This window comes from Strigops habroptila, chromosome 1 (assembly GCF_004027225.2).
Source record: "Strigops habroptila isolate Jane chromosome 1, bStrHab1.2.pri, whole genome shotgun sequence".
In the NCBI taxonomy this organism is placed as follows: domain Eukaryota; kingdom Metazoa; phylum Chordata; class Aves; order Psittaciformes; family Psittacidae; genus Strigops; species Strigops habroptila.
Window position 1 is genome coordinate 70534352 of NC_044277.2, and position 20531 is coordinate 70554882.

General features: G+C 37.8%; 1 protein-coding gene across 11 annotated transcripts in view; it reads left to right on the forward strand.

Annotated features, from left to right (window-relative positions):
- The window catches only part of COBL (cordon-bleu WH2 repeat protein), a 158477-nt gene that overhangs the window by 82328 nt on the left and 55618 nt on the right, over positions 1–20531 (forward strand). For all 11 annotated transcript variants that reach the window (XM_030498289.1, XM_030498248.1, XM_030498204.1 and 8 more), the window contains one exon: positions 1092–1286. In XM_030498289.1, coding sequence (XP_030354149.1) covers positions 1092–1286 — 195 coding nt within the window. The remainder of the gene's footprint in view (positions 1–1091; positions 1287–20531) is intronic.

Sequence of the window (20531 nt, forward strand, 5' to 3'; positions counted from 1 at the left end):
CTGTGCTTCTGGAATTGGTATCCTGCTCCAGCTCATGGTGGATTGGTATCTGGTGATTTCACAGAAGCAATTTCTGAGAAGCTACCTTCTCATAACTTAATTAAAAAGTAAAATCTTCAATTTAATATGGATGCTTCTCTTAATTAAAAATAGCAAAAGGTGACTCACAGTTTTTGAGGGAAAAGTTTTAGCTTAGGTCTTTATTAGCAGATTCAAAAAATTAATCATGTTAAATTTAAGCATCAAAACTAAATTAAAAATGCATATTTTCAAGCAATCATGCTTCCCAGTCTTCCTGTTGTAGATTTACTGCTATAAGACTGCATATATTTCTGACTGTATATTGATATAAAAATGTATGAAGACCTTAATCTGAAATAAGTGAAAATTTTTCCATTGGTTTTAGTAAGTTTTCAGTGAGAACAAAGTAATTTTTAACATTAAGGAATGATTAAATATTTTCTGCTGCTTCTTTCATCTGGGCTTACTAAAATCCAGAGTGGTGCCTGTTCTTTTGACCGGTTAAATGGTTGTTTTCAGTAGGTTGTGAATTATTGTGCTTTATCATGCATATTGGAAATTGATTACATCAGAGTTTCTCTTACATAAATCTGCAGAGAAGACTCCAGTAAATCAGGCATATTGATAATAAAATAGACAAGTCTGGGACACCAACAGCATGTGATTAATCCAGTGTTCTCATTTACGAGCAAATCTTGCTTTCAGAAATGTGTTTTGCTTGTAATTTAAATACAGCTGCAGTTGCATTTGGATAACCGTAACGATGTGTCCTGATGAAGCATATATTTTAAATAGCAAGCAGCAGTAGTGTTCCCATCAATACTACTGTTAAACTGCAGTAGGTGCTTATCATGCCTCCAGATTTACTAATACTGCCTATAAGCTTTGTTCCAGTTGACCTTTAGAAGTTTCCAAAAGTTACAGTTTGCAATTCAGCAGGTTTGGCAGAGGAACATACATGATTATTCATATCATTGTTTAAACGGTAACCAGATGTGTCTTGTTTTCCTTCTTTCTTTCCCATTGTTTTTAGAAAGTGATGTTAATCCAAGATGTTAATCCGTTTACAGGGTTTTTCCACGGCACCAAATTCCCCTTCGGTGAATTCTCGTTCCAGTAGCCTGGGTTCATCACTGTCCCTTGGTAACATCTCAGGAATGACAGCAAACCCAGAAGTGAAAAAGCGCAGAGCACCTCCTCCACCAGTTGTGACACCTGCATTGCAGAACGTGGAGATAAGTGGACAAGACAAGACAGCAGCACAGGTAACAGCAACACCACAGAATGAGCTTCTTTGCTCGAAGTGCTGGCTACCATTAGTTCATTCGTCAGAGCTAAAGTAATTCACAGATATTTTGGCTAGCCATTAGCTGCAGCTCACCAAAACTCTTGATCTTACAAAATAAAATTACCAAAAGTCTTGGAGTGTTGTACATATTTACTGAGCTTTCTTGAGACTGCCTCAAGCTTTATCCCATGTCAAGAATCTTTCTAAATCAGAAAAATTTTGTGAGGCATTATGCTAAAAGAAGGAGAGTGAAGAAAAATAAAGGCAGAAAAGCTGGAAATTGCATAGAGTGACTTGGTCTCCTTGTTGGCCAGGACAGTCCTTGAAGATGAGTGACAGCTCTAATGACTGTCAAAAATCTCCATTGTACGGTTTTGGCCAGAAACTTGTCAGGCTGTCGCCTACATCCCTATTTCCGGTGCTGCCATGGGATACCAGAAGATCTGCTCTGTTTTCTGAGTCGTGCCGTGTGACCTTTCAAAGCAGTGCTCTGGTTTTGCTTTTAAAAAAGGTCTCTGTTCCACCATATAGTTATCAAGAATTAAGAAGAAATGGGGGAAAACCTTTCTGAGGACCTAACCCCTTGAAAAGAATAGAGTTAAGGGAAAAGGAAATTGTTCTTGTTTTTATAGTGACATTCAGGTATGTATGTTACTAAACGTGCACAAGCACATTAAGACTTCTGGTTCCACCATCAACAAAAGTATTACATTCTAAATATAATACTGTAAAAGGCAGTATATAAAGCCATACCAAATGAGAATGCAAGGAACCAATTCCTTTAAGGTTGTGTAATATGGACTGACTCTATCTGCTTAGGGCTTATCACCTCTATCGCAGACTGATCTTTGGAAAGCTAACTGTCTTAGTGCAAAATGGAGTCAGGAATGAATCTTTTGAGTTCAGTATAGAGGAGAAGTCTAGGGCTCAGTCTCACTCCCTGTGACTCTTATATATCTGTGTTAAGATATATGGTAAATAAATGCCTTCTCCGAAAGCATTGTGCAAGCAAAGTTGATGCATGCTCTTTGTAAAGGACTTTGGAATCTTATTTTCACATTCTTAAGATCTTTAAAAGTATGATTGCTGGAATATGGCAGTGTTTTATCTTTCAGAATTGAACTAGGTGCCTTTGAAATAGCACTCATTTATAGACACAGCTGAAGAGAAACATCAATGTTGCAACATTTGGTGCACTTTTTAAAATTTCCTTTTGAAATTCCTACTGTAAGTATTTTGATGAGGTTTCTTGTGTCCTGCAGAGTTAAACATTGTATTTAAGATAAATAGATCCTTTAGTACAAAAGTACTGTGTCATTATAACTCAAGTTTATACAAGTATGGTAATCACAGACTATATTATTTTGCCATTCTCTTAGACTCATCTCCCTGCAGTGTGGCAATGATATTTTAAATTCTGTTGCACAAAACCACTGAAAATATAAACTCTCTTTAAACAAGTTAACATTTATATTTCCATCATTGTTGCTAATAGATTAAAGTGCTGGCTTTCTGAAGACGTTAGGAGGGAAGTATTTATTTTATTTATCACAAGTAGCATACATACAGTGTCAATTTCAAATTCTCTTAGTCTAAAGGAAAAGGTATTTTGAAGAAGGGAAACAGATGAAGGTTGCATCAGAGGTTTTTACATGACAAAGTTAATTTTGGGCAATAGAAATGTCTTGTGTAGTTGGCAAAGCCAGTGGAGAGCAAAGCAGATTATGGCTGCAGTTGCTAGAGTCTGGTTGCATCTGTTGGGTAAAGGACCCCTTTCTGAAAATGGTTGCATATGTTAAAATATTAAACAGTTATGGTATGCTTCTGAATTCCTAGGCTGAAAGGTGTTCACAGGCTGCCCTGTAGGTTGAACAGGAATGTGTGGAGTACAGTTGAAATGAAGCACAATTTCCATGAAGCGATCGAAAACCAAGGGAAGAGGTTAATTATTCAGTATTGTGTGGCAAGGTAGCAACAGAGGTATTGTTTATAAGAAAACCCAAATAGTTCTATTTTATCTACGTGCAGACTATCCATTTTGCTGTGAAAATAGAGTAAAAAATCTCAGGGTGTAAGTTTATTTCTTTAGTTTATGGGAAAGAATTAGCAGTGATCTTTTTTTTCAGGGAAGGACGTCAATTCCTTATTAATGGACTTCCTTCCATAAAAAGATAAGATGTTTGTTTAGAAAACTTTATTTATGTGCAACTGTTACTAACAGGAAGATCCTGCAAAAGGGGAACATGTTTATTTCCAGTGAAGCTAGCACATTAATAGAAAATGAAAAAGGTAGTTCAGAAGGTTTTTTCCTTTTTAGCTGTCTGATCCCATAAAGCTGTGTAGAAAAGTGAATACTGTAGCTTTTATGAATACCTGTAGTTTGACTTTCCAACACAATAAGCCTGTTATTTTTAACCTGTTGTTCAGCTCCAGAGCATTTAATTTTCTTTACATCAGTGGATGCCTCTAGGAATATGTATCTCATCTCTTTGCCTAGTGGTTGCAATCAGAAATTTCCATGTTTATGAAGACTGGGGTGTTTTATGCTTTATATTTAGGTTTTCTCCACTCACTTTTCTGGATAGGCAGATTACTGCAATACAATTTTACCATATTGCAGCTTTTGTTTCTGTGGGGCTTACAGTAATTTACCTCCGTGAGGGCAAAGCCCCCGCAGTAACTTTAATTACTTTTTAGTGCAGCATCATCAGTTTTCCATGTCTGTTTGAAGGTAGCGTTCCCTCTGTAACTGTTTTAAATCTCCTCTAGAAAATCCTTTTTTCTGTTCAGAGCACAACTGAGCAATGTTTCAGCGTGCTGAACATGCATTAAGTAGTTTGCAAAGTCAAAGAAAGGAGTCTACAGATTTCTTCCCTGGAGACTTCCCTCCTGCTTTTCTTAAACATCTTCCAAGTGATGCTATTTAGAATAATGAGACGTAACTTGAAAAAAATACTCCTCAAAAGAACAGGGTATGGTAACATTACCAGTATGAAAATCCAGAATGTTGGATGCTTTATAAGCAAGGAGGTTCCCTCCTTCCTTAAATTGGGATATGGAGCCCACACCATTCAGAGAGTAGAGCTGAGCAGTGTAGAAGTGAGGAAAAACTGACTCCCCTTTGCAAACAATACCTTTTCTCTATCACAGCACTTTAGATGATGTGCTAGCAGAATTTGAAGTCTCCTTATGGTATGCACAGTGTAAACTGAGTCCATTAGAAAACCCCAGAGTTTTCAGGTTTATTTCCATGTTTATATAGTTTTCTGGAGGTGCTGTAGATAAACTAACATATGTGATACACTGTGGGTTTTGCTCTGCTTCTTACATTCCTCTCCTCTCCATCCGGATCTCAAACTTGGATTGCTGAAGACAGTTGTTGACTCCCCATTCTTGGTCAAGGCCATATCTTTAGAGGAGACTACTTGCCCTCAGTGTTTGATCAAGGCTGATGTTTTCTCACCAAGAATAACTTAGCCATTGAAGAGGCTTACTCACATAAATAAAAAGGAATATTTCAGCCAGAGAGAGTCGTAGGCTTACTCAGGTCATTGCTAACAGGTTTCTTTGTCCCTACCTCTAGTTTATTTTTGACGGATTTTATGCCTAAATGTGGAGTTCAGCTTTTTAACATGAACAAATATAAATGAGACTTTCATATCTTTTCTGGAGAAAATAAGGTGCTCACACTAAAACTTTGCCAAATTTCTTGTTTATAAAGAGAAGATACTTTCAGTATTGCTGTACATCTTATTAAATGGAAGGAAATTTAATATGTGGAAATGCAGAGGAAATGCTATTTTTGCCATCTTAGTTGGTGATTTCAAATACTGACCACCACACAGGGTTTTTCTTTTTATCTTTTCTTTTCTCTTTTTCTTTTTCAAGTGTTTCTGTACTTCTGTTGCAGATAGCAGCCTCCTGCGACGTATGTTCCCCTGTTCCAGTGCATATTGCACTTGAAAGAATTATGATTCTGCTGGCAGTCGTTGATAGGAGTGCTGCGGAGCTGGCAGGGCACTGGGTTAGGCATCTTAGTCATTTAGTAGCATTTTCATGCCTTTGGTAGGGATGCCTTTCTCACAGCAGAATTTTTGTTACAGTACTATTCACTGTCCTTTTATACATAAACCAATATATGATCGAAAGCTTAGGTCCCCTCTGGTTGATTGAGCATTTTGACAGTGTGTCAAAAGGAGGAAGTACTTTAGTGAAAGGTCCTGCTGAAAGTCGTTGAACCCATCTGCAGACAACCCTGGAATGCTTTAAATGACATTTCAATTTGTTCTGCCTGGAGAAGAGAAGGCTCTGGGGAGACCTTAGAGCAGCTTCCAGTACCTAAAGGGGGCCTATAAGAAATCTGGAGAGGGGCATTTTACAAGGACATGTAGTGACAGGACAAGGGGCAATGGCTTTAAACTGGCAGAGGGGAGATTTGGATTAGATATTAGGAAAAAATTCTTTGCTGTGAGAGTGGTGAAGCACTGGCATGGGTTGCCCAGAGAAGCTGTGGCTGCCCCATCCCTGGCAGTGTTCAAGGCCGGGTCGGATGGGGCTTTGAGCAACCTGGTCTAGTAAAAGGTGTCCCTGCCCATGGCAGAGGGTTGCAACTAGATGTTCTTTAAGGTCCCTTCCAACCCAGACCATTCGAAGATTCTATGATTCTATGACATGGAAGTGATCACAGCATATAGTGAAAACATACCTGGAATTCATTCTGCAAGCAAGAACCACAAAATAATGTTCAAGTAGTAAAAATAAAGGACAGGCAGTGAATAAAATATGTGAATGAAATTATATTGAAATCATCATTAACATACTAAATTTGTTCAAAGTGTTATTAAACCATAGACTCACCCAGATTTCCAGGATCAGTCCCTGAATTTGCAGTTCTCAAATTTCCCACGTGTATGTGTCTATGCTACAGGCATGGACTTGGAAGCCACTTGAAATGTGACTCATTATCTTCTTTAGAAGTAAAATGTATTCTAAAACAGTGGCCAAGATTTTTAGAAATGGTTAGCTCAGCTGTCCATAATTAGGAAGCTGAGTTTGTAGCTTGATGTTTTCTGAACTTTTAAGATGTCAGAAGCTACGTCTGGTTGCTCAGCAACTCAGTATCTGGCCACTGTGATTTTAATATCATATTATTTTTCACTATGCCACCTTCTGTTGCAAAAGGAGTTTAAATTGAGATTGTTAATATAAAAATCAGAGCAAAGCCAGCATTTCTTCCACTGATGTTCCCCCAGCACAGCAGGGTTGTTTTTTTTTTTTGCACAGATATCTTTCTTGCATGTTTGCACAAAATGATTATCACTCTTCCACCTTACTTCTTCATAATTTAATGCCACGGATTTGTGGTTAGCTGACTGCAAGGATAATCTTGATCGGTATTAAATCACATTATTACTGCTGTTCTCCTCAGGTTTTCAAAACGACATATTTTCCTGTGGCTGCAAATTAATCTCTAAAGCAATGAATTTAAAGCAATTCTACAGATCCTGTAGAACAGTGTAGAGTAAGGTATATTCCTAGTATGCACAGCTGTGTCAGTAAGGATGCCATCAGTAGAGCTGTCCATCTGTGTGCCCTGTGAGTTAAAGTTTCTTGGATCTGCTTTGTCCCTGGGTTTTTTGGATAAATCTGGTGTTTCAAATAATAATTATACTGCAGTTGGCTTTCCTTCTGAGAAACAGATGAGTGCTTAGAAGAACCTGTGTTTGTGTGGATGACAGCCTTTTTTGCTCACAAATTTTCTTGGACTATCAAAAGCATCATTTTATGGGAGAGGCATAATACCAGCAGGCACAGCAATTGTAGGGAAATGGAGGGACAGAACAAGCATAACTGGATGAGAACATCTACCATGGTTACCTACAGAACTGAGATTTATCGTAGGCAGGTGTCTAAAACCTTCTTGATTCACATGCTGTGAACACCTCCAGAAGCACCATGCTCTTACCTGCTTACTGCCTTCTACCTCTTCCTTTGTGCATCTGCTGTAATTCATTATTGTGAAAATTTCACTCTTATCAGAGTCCTGTGTCCTGAGAAGAGAAGTTTCAGTTTGCTTTAGATTTACCTAGTTGGTTGATCCTGCTTTTGTAGAAATTATTGTGTTTGTGTTTGTGGGAGGGGTTGTTTGGATTTCATACTGAGGCAGAATAGCCTTATGCTGTAGGTATTTTCTTCCCTTTTACCTTATGGGTTTTTCTGTATAAGGCAAATTCTGTATAAATTCTTATATTTTACTTCTGTATAATGTGAAGGGTAGTGACCAGTTCATGGTGGAGACCACCTGACAGTTGTATTCTGTTTAAATTAGGAGCCGAGAATTCAGCAAAAGGCTGGTTGGACTTAGATTAGTTATCTCCCTTTCTTAGGTTACACCTAAGCCAGAAATGTCTACTACAAGTCAACAAGATATGACTGCATGGTTTTTTTATCATCTTTCAGAGAGGAAGGGAGGTTTCTTTTGACTCAGAGGTCTTCTGGGTGAGGTCTTCTCAACCTTTCTCTTATGACACATTTCCTTTCTCTCTTAAGTGTTCTGTGAATGTATTTTTGTTTTGCTTTGTGTGGTTTTTTTTTTCTCTGGAGCATCCAGAAGTCTCCTTTGAGAATAACAGATACTTTTTTCACATTCTGAGGAAGGATGCAATGAATCAGTTTCTGCTGTAGGAAAAAGCTGTTTTTCAAAATGTCTTTTACTTCTACAAAATACTGCATCTTTTAGGTCGCTTCTCAGGTTTTTATAAGTTCCCTGAGGATATGAAAGCAGGGTTTGTTCCAAAGGAGAAGGGAGAACACTAGACAGATTTTTAAATGGTTTTTAAAATGTTGATTTAAAGTTATTTAATGACTGGGTTTGTACACCTTTTTAGTTTGTTCTGGTTTGATTTTCTTGTTGTGCACAAAGAAGTCCTGAAATGTGTATGCTGCGTGTTATTTTTAAAAGCTTCTTAGCCTTTGTTCATTAACTGAAGATATCATGAGTGTTAGCTATGATCTTCTCCAGTTTTCGTGGTAGACTTGCTACAGTTTTCAGGCAATGTGTGGTATCTCTTGACAGCATTTTTGCGATGAGGGCAGGGATATTGAATCTTTATTAAAGATGCTTTTTCTCCAGAATTCCCAGAGTTCTTGAGACGATAGAGGGGTAGTACAGCTGCTAAGAAAACTTGTTAAGTCATGCTGTCTTCCTAGTTTTTGTATTACAGTTTGGATATTGGTTGCTGGAGTGTACATTGTACTGCTGTACGGTGCCAGACTAAGAAGCTGGGGACTTCTTACACAGTGTCATAAGGCAGTATTTTGATAAGGTCAAAGAGTAGCTGAGTCTACCTTTGTGTATTAATACAGATATATAGATAATTAATAGGTAAACCCATTAAAAATTGAGATTGTATCTATTTCTCTGGATTTCACATCAAATTCGTGTAGCAGTCTCTTTATTTGGATGTACTAGGCTGTAAGTACTGCATGGTTATTATGAAACTTTTCATTAGGCTTTGAGTATCCATCTGTCATTGGAGCTTTTATTCCAGTTATTCTGTCTGAAATTTTCCTTAGAAGCTTTTTTACTTCATTTATGCATTTCTATAGATGTTGAGAGTTTATGGGTGTGATGGTGTATGATGGTGTCTTTTTACTTTGCTCATAAAGACATCTATTTTATAAATAAATATATATTTTATAAAGAAATCATTTATTTTGCCATGCTGATGTAAACACTGCCTTGCCTTACTCTTTGGCTAGAGAATTGCCTACTATTCTCCTAGGATGGTAAAGCAGTTCGAGTTTGCTTTGCATTTTTCACAGGTTAAGGTTGTCCACATAGGCAGATAATCAACATGGAACTTGTCCAGTAACATAGATAAGGAATGTGCTTTAGTTCCTTTGTCTGAGGAGTGCGCTCTGATTCCTTTGTCTGAGTAGCAGCTGTGCAAAGTATTCTCAGGATGATGCACCAGAGGCTGCAGTGCTATCTGAAATGGAAAAGATTGTATAAAATAACTCTGTGTGTATTAAGTCTCTTTCTACTGTGTGGAGCAAAGAAATAAAGAAAATATCATAGAATAGCGTTGCAAAGTGCTACCAGTGCCACATTTTGGATTTTCATAAAAAAATTCAGAGGAGAAAAAAAAAAAGTGAAAGTAGAGTTGGTGTTTGCAAAGCCTGAGGGAAATAAAGAAAACTGTAAGTCTCCTAATGTGGCTTATACTGGAAAAATTAATAGAAATATAATAGAAAATTTAACTAGTTGGCATCTGTGAAGATAATGAATAGGGTAAATGTAGCTTTAGTAAAACAGAAACCCTGCCTTACAACTCTCTTAGAGTGCTCTTGATGATGCATGCAGCAGACAGATGGATATGTGTGATCTGGTTGATACAGTCAGTCTGTGTTTCCACAAAGCTTCCACGGAGTTCTCTCACCAGGGATTTCGTAAGGAAACCAAGTCTCCATTCCATGAGGAGGGTCATTTTACCTTAAATAACTGACAGTAAAGAAAAGAAGAGAGGAATCATGGGTTAGGAGTAAATAATCTGCTCATCTAGTGGTGGACACGTTGCAACAGCTTTGGGGTATTTGAGGACCCATCACATTTAGAAGTGACCTGCAAAAAACAATGAAGTGACAAAGTTTGTTGCTGGTACTTGAATTATCCAGATAGTACAGACAAAGGCTGAGTAAGGAACTGTTGAAAGACCTTATGAGATTGAGTGCTGGCAGCACTTGCAGGTGAAAACAAGTAAAAATCTGTGGAGGTGGGTGCGAAGTGATATACATGAGAAAAGACCACTCTGAATTTTCCCTAATACCTTGTAAAATACTGGTCTCTAAGGTGGCAGTAACCAGTTAGGCAGATCTTAGGATCGTAAGACATACTTTGAAAAAAGTCAGCTCAAAGATCAACAGCAATCAATCAAAAAAGCAAATCTGATGCAGAACATTTTAGGAGAGGAAAAGAAGGTGAAAACAGAACTTTCTTGCGCCACTGTGTTGTAAGCTTTATTATGCCATCTTAAGTACTGTAATAGCATTCCCCTTTTTTCAGATTTTCTGTGTTACAGAATGAGAAGAGACTCATGGAAGGGCATCAAGTGTAATCAAAGGTGTGGAGTGTCTTAATACAGGGACAACTAAGTAAACCATTATTCTTCATTTCAAAAAAGTGAAGACTATGGACAGAGATTTGACTGTCAACCAGCCATTACAAGAGCATTCAAAGATAATAAGAATGAGGCAAACCCCACAAAACCAAACTGTGTGGTTCTTTTTGCAAGCAGTAGATCCATGCCTTGCCAAGGGTTGATGTGAGTGCTAGAAGTTTATTTAGGCTCAAAAGGAGAATGAACAAATGCTGCAAGGATGACCAATCTGTGTGAATCTAAATATAAACCACACCAGGAAGTCATCCATATGAAGATGGTTGGTAGCTGCAAAAGTATTAGGGAGGAGGTAGTACCAAACATACCTTCCCTTTTCTTCTGCTGCCCTCCAGGTGCTTGCTGCAGTCTGATACAGAAGCCTGAGCAGAACCCTTGATCTAACCCAGTATAGCTATTTTTAGAGAATACTGAAGAGATTTGTATCTAAATATTTGTCTCATATGGTCTGATACCACTCCAGGAAAGTCACTGGCAGCATTCTCAGTGACTTCACTGGGTTTTCTTATCACTGGTAATTTGATAACCAGGCAACATGTCTCTCGTTAAAAACAGAAACAGCTGTCTTTGATTATTAGTCCAAATCATCACTCTTTTTGTTTTGTGCGCAGAAGTCCAAAACTTTGCACTTGCAGAATGAGGCTGTAAGTTTTGCAAGAAAATCACGTGAGCAAAAATAATTTTCCAGCATGAGCCCTAAAGCAACTTCCTTGGTATACGTATTACAACTTGGTACTGTAAGTGCAGTATCAAAGAGCCCTACAGGACTCTGAGGGTCATATTCGCAGCCCTCTGGATTGCATCTCAAAACACCGAGATGTTGCAGATATGCAACTCAAATTATAGATAGCTCGGAGTTGTATGGGTGATGTCCAGTGCACTCTACTGGACATGTGCCTTTCACTGACAAAAGAAAAAGCAGCATGAAAGACTTGATCCCATTGTATTTGAAATCAATATCAGATCCACGTGCATGTCAGATATTCTCTAGTTTGCAAGTCCTCTGAAGAAAGAACAGTTGGGACACTTCTGTCTTGTGCAGTGATGGGGCTTTTGTTTTTCTTAGCAAATGATGGTATTTCTACCTTGCAGGAGATAGCAAGTCAAATTGATTTTTTATAGTGTGCTGCTTTCCTGGATCTATCCACTTTTGCTCAAAGGATTGGGCAATATTGCTTTAAGAAAAATGTGTAAGGGTGGAGCTGTTCTTAATGACTTTCAGTTAATTGCCTTGTGTTGAAAAAAGCCATGTACAAACTGTTGCGCTTCATAGACATGAAATTCTGTGATGACATACATTAAGTTTTATACGAACAGTCAGCTTTGTAACCGGTCATAAACCTGAAAAGTTTTATCTTTTTAGTATTTCCACTGGAGCTGAACCTGTCTTGTGCTCTCCTGTTGCAGATTTCATTATCAAGATGTACCAGAACCAGGTAGTAGAAACAAGAATGAGTACTACAAGAGGTCTGTGGTCCTTAAAATGCCCTACACCACAGTAAATGCCTGGGAAATCAAAACACCAAACAAATAATTTCAATTTGAAGGTGATTTGTTCAGTTTTCCCAAAAGAGCTCTAAAGCTGATGTTCAGTTAGCTGAATGAGAAGTATCCAGACTTGTTCATGTCTGGCAAAACAATGCTCAGATGGCAAACATGAAACCAGCCAACAGAACATCAGATAACATTTACTGTGCAGTCTTGATGCTTTATTTCACTGACCAAGTAAATTCTAGTTTGGATAAAGGATGCAGGCCCAAATTAAAAGAAAGTAGAGAAATGTGCAGTGATGGCTGATGCTTTATTTGATGCTTTACATTATGCTGTCATGTAAAGCATCAAATTTAGGAAGGCTCAAAAAAAGCTGCTAGTGAGAGGAGTAATTTGTACTTCTTTTGATGAGAAAAACAGCTCTAAAAGTTAATTCTGGTATATGTGCACTTAACCAACATGTTAATTCTTTTAAAGTAGTTATCAAAGGCTACAGCTAGATGATACATGCACTGTAGTAACTACTTTCTCAATATCTTTAAAGAATATTAGTTAAGGGTATGATGCATTTTAATACTTCTTCTCAGTACATCTAAAGAAATTCCATAGTTTGAGTTCAAATTACCACCCATCCTCTTTAGAGCTCCTAATGATCAACTTCATGTTGTTGCACATTTGTTTACTTGCAGCATGTGTCCCATTTTGAAAACAAAGTTTCAGAAAGCATTTTAATAACTTTAGGCAAATGGTTTTTAGCCAACCTCCTTATTTTCCAGGAGGTGTTGTGTAATTAATACACTTATTTTCCAACTCTTTTGTCCTGTAATTTTAAATAAGGTATCCCAGTGTGATGAATTAATTAAAAGGAATCTTAGTTTTCTCAGTCAAGAAGTGATTAAGTGGAGTCGATTATATTTTTTTCTGAAGTTTGGCCAGTATCAACAAAGTACAGAATGTCAGTGGAGGTTTTGATGCCAGCCAGAGGGTGCAGCCTCTCAGAAGTACAAGGGGAAGTAAGACTGCTTTTACACTGACCCTTTGAGAATCTGTCTTAACGCAGATGAAGTTTATGGTCAAGTAATGGGTTTTGTACCAGAGTAACTTAGAATTTTAAAGTCTGCTTTAAAATTACGTCTGTTTCTGAAAGAGTACATCTTCTTCAGCCTGTGGAAAAAAACCTTCAGTTTCATAAGAGGAGTCCACTGTGTGTCTTTATTGCATTATTAGAAGTAGGTTTTTTGCAACTTTGTCCATGAAATAGTAGCAATGTATGTTAAGTAGTGATTTAAATTGCTTATCTGCTTTAATTGAAGGCTGGACTGTGTGAAGTACTGTGTGTTTCATGCCTTGACGTAGATAGGCAGTTACTGTAGAGGGGTAGAAGAACGTAATTACAAAATTTTGTCAGATTCCTCCATGGTCTGTTGTCCTGTTTTTCTCGGCAAAGTAGTCCAGCCCTGCACTCTAACCTGTGTAGGTATGACCTCCGAATCAACATCAGAGTGAGAGTGACCCAGTGATCCTTGATATGTGTATAAGAAGCCAGGCAAGATGACTTGCAGTGACTTTATTTTACCATTTCATGTACATCACATAATAATCATGCAAGAATAACAAGATTTGTTTGACAGAAGGGCTTCTGATTTAAGATAGCAGTTAATAAAATAGATCCTTTTATTTTTTTGCATGAAAACATACATCTTGAGAGTTGAGTCCTTGAATTACGTGCAAGAAAAATTCTTGGAATAGTCTTTTCGCCGACATCAATAGCATTCTTGATCTTTTGCAATAATCTAGTTGCTTCTGGCTGTGAGTTCATGGATCACCTGCCAACTGGTTCTAAACAGACTATACTACCTGCCTTGGGAATAATACCACAACTTACCATCTGGTGAGATCATGATACTATCACTTGACCTCCACATGTGGTCTCTGTCAAGCACTTCATTGAAAACTGGCAAGACATCAGGGCCGGAACATACTGTTCTATGCAGCCCTGAATTTTGGCAGGGTTGCAACATTTAGTAAGTAAACTTCATCTAGCTTGCAAGTCACAGACAAATAGGACAGGCTGATGTCATCATAAGCTTTAACTCCCATTAAAGAGAAAGTATGTGTCAAGTAATTATTAGGCTTTGTTGGGCAAGGTATTTAGAGGAAGTTAATAGACAAAGATGATTTTAAGCAGTGAGGCTTCTGAAGAACTGGCATTCAGTAAGCAATGAAACATGACCCTAACACCGTGCTTAATTTAGAAACTGGCTTTGTGTCGCTTTTCACATTTTGCTTGTAACTCTACCTTTCTTAGATCCTAAATTAAAATGGTAAAAAATTATAGAATAGAAAGATTAACTAAGTAAATGCATTCTGTGTAAATCAAGTTTAATTTAATGGCTTAATAGCATTGCGTTCTGGTCATTGTTTAGCCAAATAAGAAAGCAAGGAAAAACATCACAAGTATTATCTAGTAAAAACTGTTCTCTGCTACTTCAAGCTATCTTTAATTTGAGTTACATTCACAGTAATATCCCAAAAGTAAGGGGAGAGGGGGATACCAATCCAGTTCGTCTGACTGCATACCACTTCAGGTTTTTACCTTTTTAGAGGATAAATGGTGCAGGTCACTGGGAGAAGTAGACACCTCATTTTATTTGCTGTGTTCTCATCTTAATCAGAATATGATAGCTCAACAGACAGCCCCTGAGTCCTGCTCAGCTCTGTGTTGCTGACACTTCCAGGCAGGGATAGCAAGCAGAATGCCATGGTGGGTTTTTCTGACTAGTCTTTGCAGCAGAGTCTGTTTGCACTTTTGGATGATAAAAATCTTATGGGAAGGTAGCTTGGTTAGATGTTACTTTACAGTCCTTATTAGTATTTAGTGTTAGTTATTGACGGCATGGTACCGCTTTACTATTCCCCTCTTCCTGGTTTCTGAAGATTGTAGAAATAGGAGCTTCTGGCTGCCCTTAAGTGCTGGAAGGAGCTAGACTTCAGTAGAAATTTGCAGGGGGGCAATGGGAAGGGATGGTATGGACTACCTGATCTTTAAGGTCCCTTTTAACACAAACCATTCTCTGGTTCTACAAAATTGGAAAGGAACTGGAAACTATGACTTACCGCCCAAACCAGGTTTCCCAGGCATGCTGTGTGCCTGCAGATGCAAAGGGCTGATATAAGAGTGTTGAACACTGGAAATAAGTCAGATATGTTTTTCTCTAAATTGAGAAGACTTCTGAGGTGATTGCCTAGGACTTGATGCTAAGCACAAGAAATTCAACTTGGCTATCTCTACAGAAGAAAATTTAGGTATGGAGGAAAGCTTAAGCTCCAGGGAGGTATGTCGCTTAGTGGCAATAGAAAGGGTATGGTTCTCCTTGTTCCTGGTCAAACATTTCTGTGATTGCCTTCTGCTTTCTAGCCATAACACATCTTAGGCAACAGCCCATCCTTTTGGCAGAAAATTGGACAAAGATGCAGAACAAATTTTGCAAGATCTTCACTTGGCTCACAACATCTCTCTGTTTTTAAGGACAGGCAGGCAGACCAACCAGTCTGCCAGCCTGTAATCCTGGATGTGAGACTGAGAAGAAAAGATGATATAGAAAACCCTTCGGCAGTGCCTTTCCCGAAGGCAATGACTCACAGAAGATAACATTGATCATGTCAAACTCATTGACAAAGTTGTCAGAAGAAATATGAGCTGCAGTCCTACTATGTATTTTAAACTTACTAATGTTCATTTGTTCTATTAATTGTATTGCTGTAACTAAAAAGATAAGCACAAGTATGAAATGAAAATTGGAGGTTGGAGGTTGGTTTTGCCTTTTTGTTTAACTTCTCTAGAGAAGAGATGAATCTTAGTAGCAAATAACTTTGTGGTGGTTTTAAAGTGTGATTTTTAAGTGTTTGAGGGTTTTTTTGTTGCTTCCCTTCCTGCCCCCCAATGAAGACATAAATGAGGAGGATTAAATTGTATTCAGAGAAACAGAGGAAGTTCAGTTCTTTGCCAAAGAAAACATCCGCAGAGTTGTGTAGTCTACATGTTTCAATGCATGTGAAAATATTTGGTGTTGTAGACTGACTTCCTTGAGTGGAAATAATATTGCAGCTAGCAATGAGATTTTGCAAAAGAAGGAAATCACAGCTATCTTAGTAATTTAACATCTCAAAAATTTGTTTATGGATAGTTTCCTGTCTGACACATTTAAGTGTACAAGTTAAAGTGTTTAAAGAAGATTAGAATGACATTAATTTTTAACTGCCCTTGACCATGACATTTCACAAGGGCGTGTTCAATTTAACAGATGAAAAAATGAGCTTGCCCCTTCACCTTGTAGTGGCTTTCTTGTGTCAACTGATTTAGCTTTCTGTGGCCAGTTAGCTGAGTATTCAAGGACATCCTTGGCTTTCACCTTCTTTATTTTATGAATAAATAACACAAGAGCGTAGCAATTTCTGTAAAATCCAGTAATGCTGAGCTTTTTGTCTGTTATTAAGACTGAGATGTTTTTGCAGTCACAGCTTTTTTTTTTTGATAATGACTACTAAATTTCATTACAAAACTCTGTTTAATACCAGAATTGCATAATACAAAAAAATTAATTTCAAACTATGCAACATAAAAGTAGGCAAAGCTATACAATATTTTGTGGCATCTGATTAAAATATTAATTGTAAGGGTATTTCAGAAAAGCAATGCAGTTTACACGCTATAAGCCAGACTTCTAACTTAACACAGTGCCTGATCACTTGCAAAGCAAGCTCAGAAGCTGTGGCCATGAGTGTGGCTGGCGTGCAACCACCATGTTGTCCAAACATGGTACAGGGAAGCATAGTGCAGAGCTTGAAGCTTAGGAGGAACACCCTGATACAAAGCAGTGTTGTGTCAGAACACAAACAAGGTTGTCCTGCTTGAAGAATTAGTTGGTGTTATACTGTGGGCTTGAACTCATGTTGAAAGTAGCTTGGGAATCTCCCATCTAACCTTGTTCCATGTGAGCGTGGTGTGTCCAGAGTAACACAAGCTATTGGGTCTAGTCAGTCCAAATGTTAGTCTTGCTATCATGCCATGCTTATCTATATAACGTATTTAAAATCTCCCTTTATTATTACTCATTTTATCGTCAGGTTTGTGAGATCCATAACTGAAAAATCAAGATGTACAGAACTAAAATAACCAATCCAGAGAAATTGCTTGCTAATTTCTAACATGTACTTATTTCTATGCATCTTATCAAATGACAAGTTTTTCAAATAATACCCTCTTTTAATATTGTTTCCATGTGCCAGATTTTTTGGTGTATCTATGTATTTTGGTTTTGCAATATGTCACTGGATTGCATGGGATCCTAGTAAGCATTTTAAATAACCCACACAAACGCATTCTGCAACATCAGAACATGATTTTGGGAAACATCAGATTGCTGTCTTTGAATGCCATTTGTAACATGCTTGTGGATTAAACATTCAGTTTTTAATCAAATGGGGTACTACTCAATAAGGAAACAAGGTAGAGTTGTTCAGCGCTGAATAGACAATTTAATACAGTGTAGCTCACAGTGGTCAGGCTTATGAATTGCTCATACACCCAGTTTCTTTGAGAGCTCCCTGGTTTTTTCTGTGTCAGTGTATGCCAGTGAAAAGCCTAATAATGTATGACCTGTCCGGGGAATATTAGACATATGAGTAAATGTTGTTGAAGACACATTAATGTTCAGTTGGGACTTCTTGTGGTTTCTAGTGCTAGGCATGTTGAAGCATCTGTTGCCCTGTGAAAATGCAGAATCAGCTGGATAGAATAACTTTTATATCATCAAGTTGAGTGGACAGATTTATGTCTCCATTCTGCAGCTGAAAGATTTATCTCTCTCTGATTTTCCTAGAACCGCTCCTCTTGGATCAAAATATTTTCTTCTCAACTGCTTTAAATTATGTACAAAATCATAGCAAAATATTGTTAAAAACTCTCAAACCATAAATCTTACTGACATACCAACCTACCACTTGTCTTTCATACAGTGCTATAAAGCATCAGTGCAGTTATGGTTGTATCAGGAGTTTAAAACTGGTTAATAAAATATGTGCCTTTTCTTTTTACTTCTTTCTTTACTTGTAAAATGGCTCTTAATTATTTCAAGATTTCTTAAATTCTTTGTGAAGGGAAGAGGGTTCGGATGGTCCCACTCATAATTTGGGATGATACCGTTGTTTGTTTAGTTATAAGTTAGCTCTGATTTTTTCTGTGGATCATATTTAAACACTCTTGTAATTCTATAGGCATTCTGACCTCACACGGTATCATCACCAGCAGGTGTATCGGAGTCTGGCTTGCTTAAATCAAAGTACGTGTCTAGTCAGTGTTGGATGATGGAAACCAGTTTTTAGTCAGGGCATGCCAGTGATTGAATCCATGTGTTCTTTTTCCAATCCTTTCTATTTACTTCTAAAAATAATTTCTGCAAACAATCACTCACTGATTCCCCGAACAAGACATTTTTGTATACAAATCAGACGGAATTTCTTCTATAACTCAATAAAAGATCCTGATGTGTAATGTTGCATTAAAAAAAAAAAAAGAAAAAGATAGAAGCAAGAGAGTATCTGCACTGTCTTAACACAGTTTATATCATATGCTATGTAATTTTTTATTTGTATGTGCTAAACCACCATGGGACATCCCTTCAGAACAATCCTTATTCCAGACGTAACCCTATTGCAGATAGAATATGTGTATTGCCTGTAGCTATGATGTATGAGCAGGAAGAAAATAGCTTTAAGGAGGATTTTGTTAAATAGCAAACCTGGAAAATTGCTAGGTTTTCAAGTTTCCATTTCTCCCTTTTTTATGGCAAAATAATAGCAGCGAGACTAAAGGAAAAATCTGTTGCCATAAGACAAATGTTCCTTGTGACATTTATGAAAATATTAGGAAGAGTTGTTTGGATTTTGAAACACAAAGTATGCACTTTTTTTTTAACATCGCAATCACATGTTGACTAGATCCACTGATGGAGTTCCTGTTGAAGCACAGTTAGAACTGCTTAGATCTGTCTATCAATTATCCAGGCTTTCTCCAGCAAGACTGGATGCCAACTACAGCACAACCTGCAGTTGTTCAGTTACCTGTTCTAGGTAACTCAGGAAGGTTCTGATCGCTTTTAGTGTGCAAGCCCAAGAAAGTCTTTCCATGGCAATTTTTCAGTTGTTCTTACTTACTTGTATTCTTAGTTGTGTTTCTGAGCTGGTATCACCCAGCTTTTTTCCAGGCTCTTTCTCAGACGTGCAGAAAGTACATGTCTCTTGTATGTCTATGCTTCTTCAAAGACAGCAGAAAACATGCCTCATTCTCCTGATGTCTGTGTCCCAACACAGTAGTCCCTGAAGAATATCAAGTCCCACCCCCCCCCATTCAGTAAATGGGCAAAGTGTATTGCTTGAAAGGCAGTAGTTCCCAGAAGACACCAAAGTGGCCTTCAACATCTAGTTTAGAAGTTAATGTGATATTTTTCTGGTTGCTACATTCTTTACTAGTCAAGGTATAACTGCAGTTAATTACAACATTAGAGTACTTTGTTATTTAACAGGGATGCACTATGTGCACTTCCCTAAGTTGCGTTAAGCCCAGTCCCTTTTTCTTTACCATCTACGTCAAGACTGTGTGGGCTGTCCTTAACAGAACAGATTTGTGTATGTGTGGCTTTCTGATCATGCTGTGCGGAGTCTTTAACCTGTCTTTGGAGACAGTAGACTGAGATTTCCTTCTTGGTCAAAGTAGTGATTCAGACAACTGATATATGTAGTCAGTATCATCAGGTGGGTTGCAAATGTGAGTAGGTACTGGAGGGACAGAGAAGCACAAATCCATGATAGAGTTTATGTCTTACAGAAGGAGGCTCAGCGTCAGGAGCAGTAAACCTGCAATAGGTAGGCCTAGTTTGGACTGTGAATAAAAGAAAGCTAGCATTTGCCCCATGACTTAGCAAGTACTTGCATAGATAAACATTTCTGTTAGAAAGATTAATAGAAAAGGGTTGATAAATAAAAAACCCTAGTGTCTGACTTTTAAGTAGAGGACAGGCAAGGCAAAGAAGCGGAGCTCACGTTGGATACTTGCCTTTGAATGCTTGATGAATTTGTGGTGGTGGTGGCTTTTGCTTCCTTGGGCCTCCATTAATATTCTTCATGAATTCATATTCAGTGAAACCTAACCCAGAGAAAACACTGGACTCTTACAAATGAGGAAACTCAAACTCAATTTACACATTCGCTCTTGCAGTATGCACAGACCTTTTGCAAGTAATGTGACTGTCAAATGTTACTGATTGAAAATTTCAAGAACTAGTGGTTTAGGATTCTTTTCCACACAATTTTGACACGTAACCTCCTCATGACATTGTTTCAGTCTAAATATATTCTAAAATCTTATCTAAAGCTCTCAAATCTTAATAAAGACATTGAGCTTTTACAGAAGGAAAACACATTCAGCACATTCCTCAGATACTTCGTTTACAATATTTGAAGTGTTTTTCAAACCGCATGTGAGCCCTGACATTAAT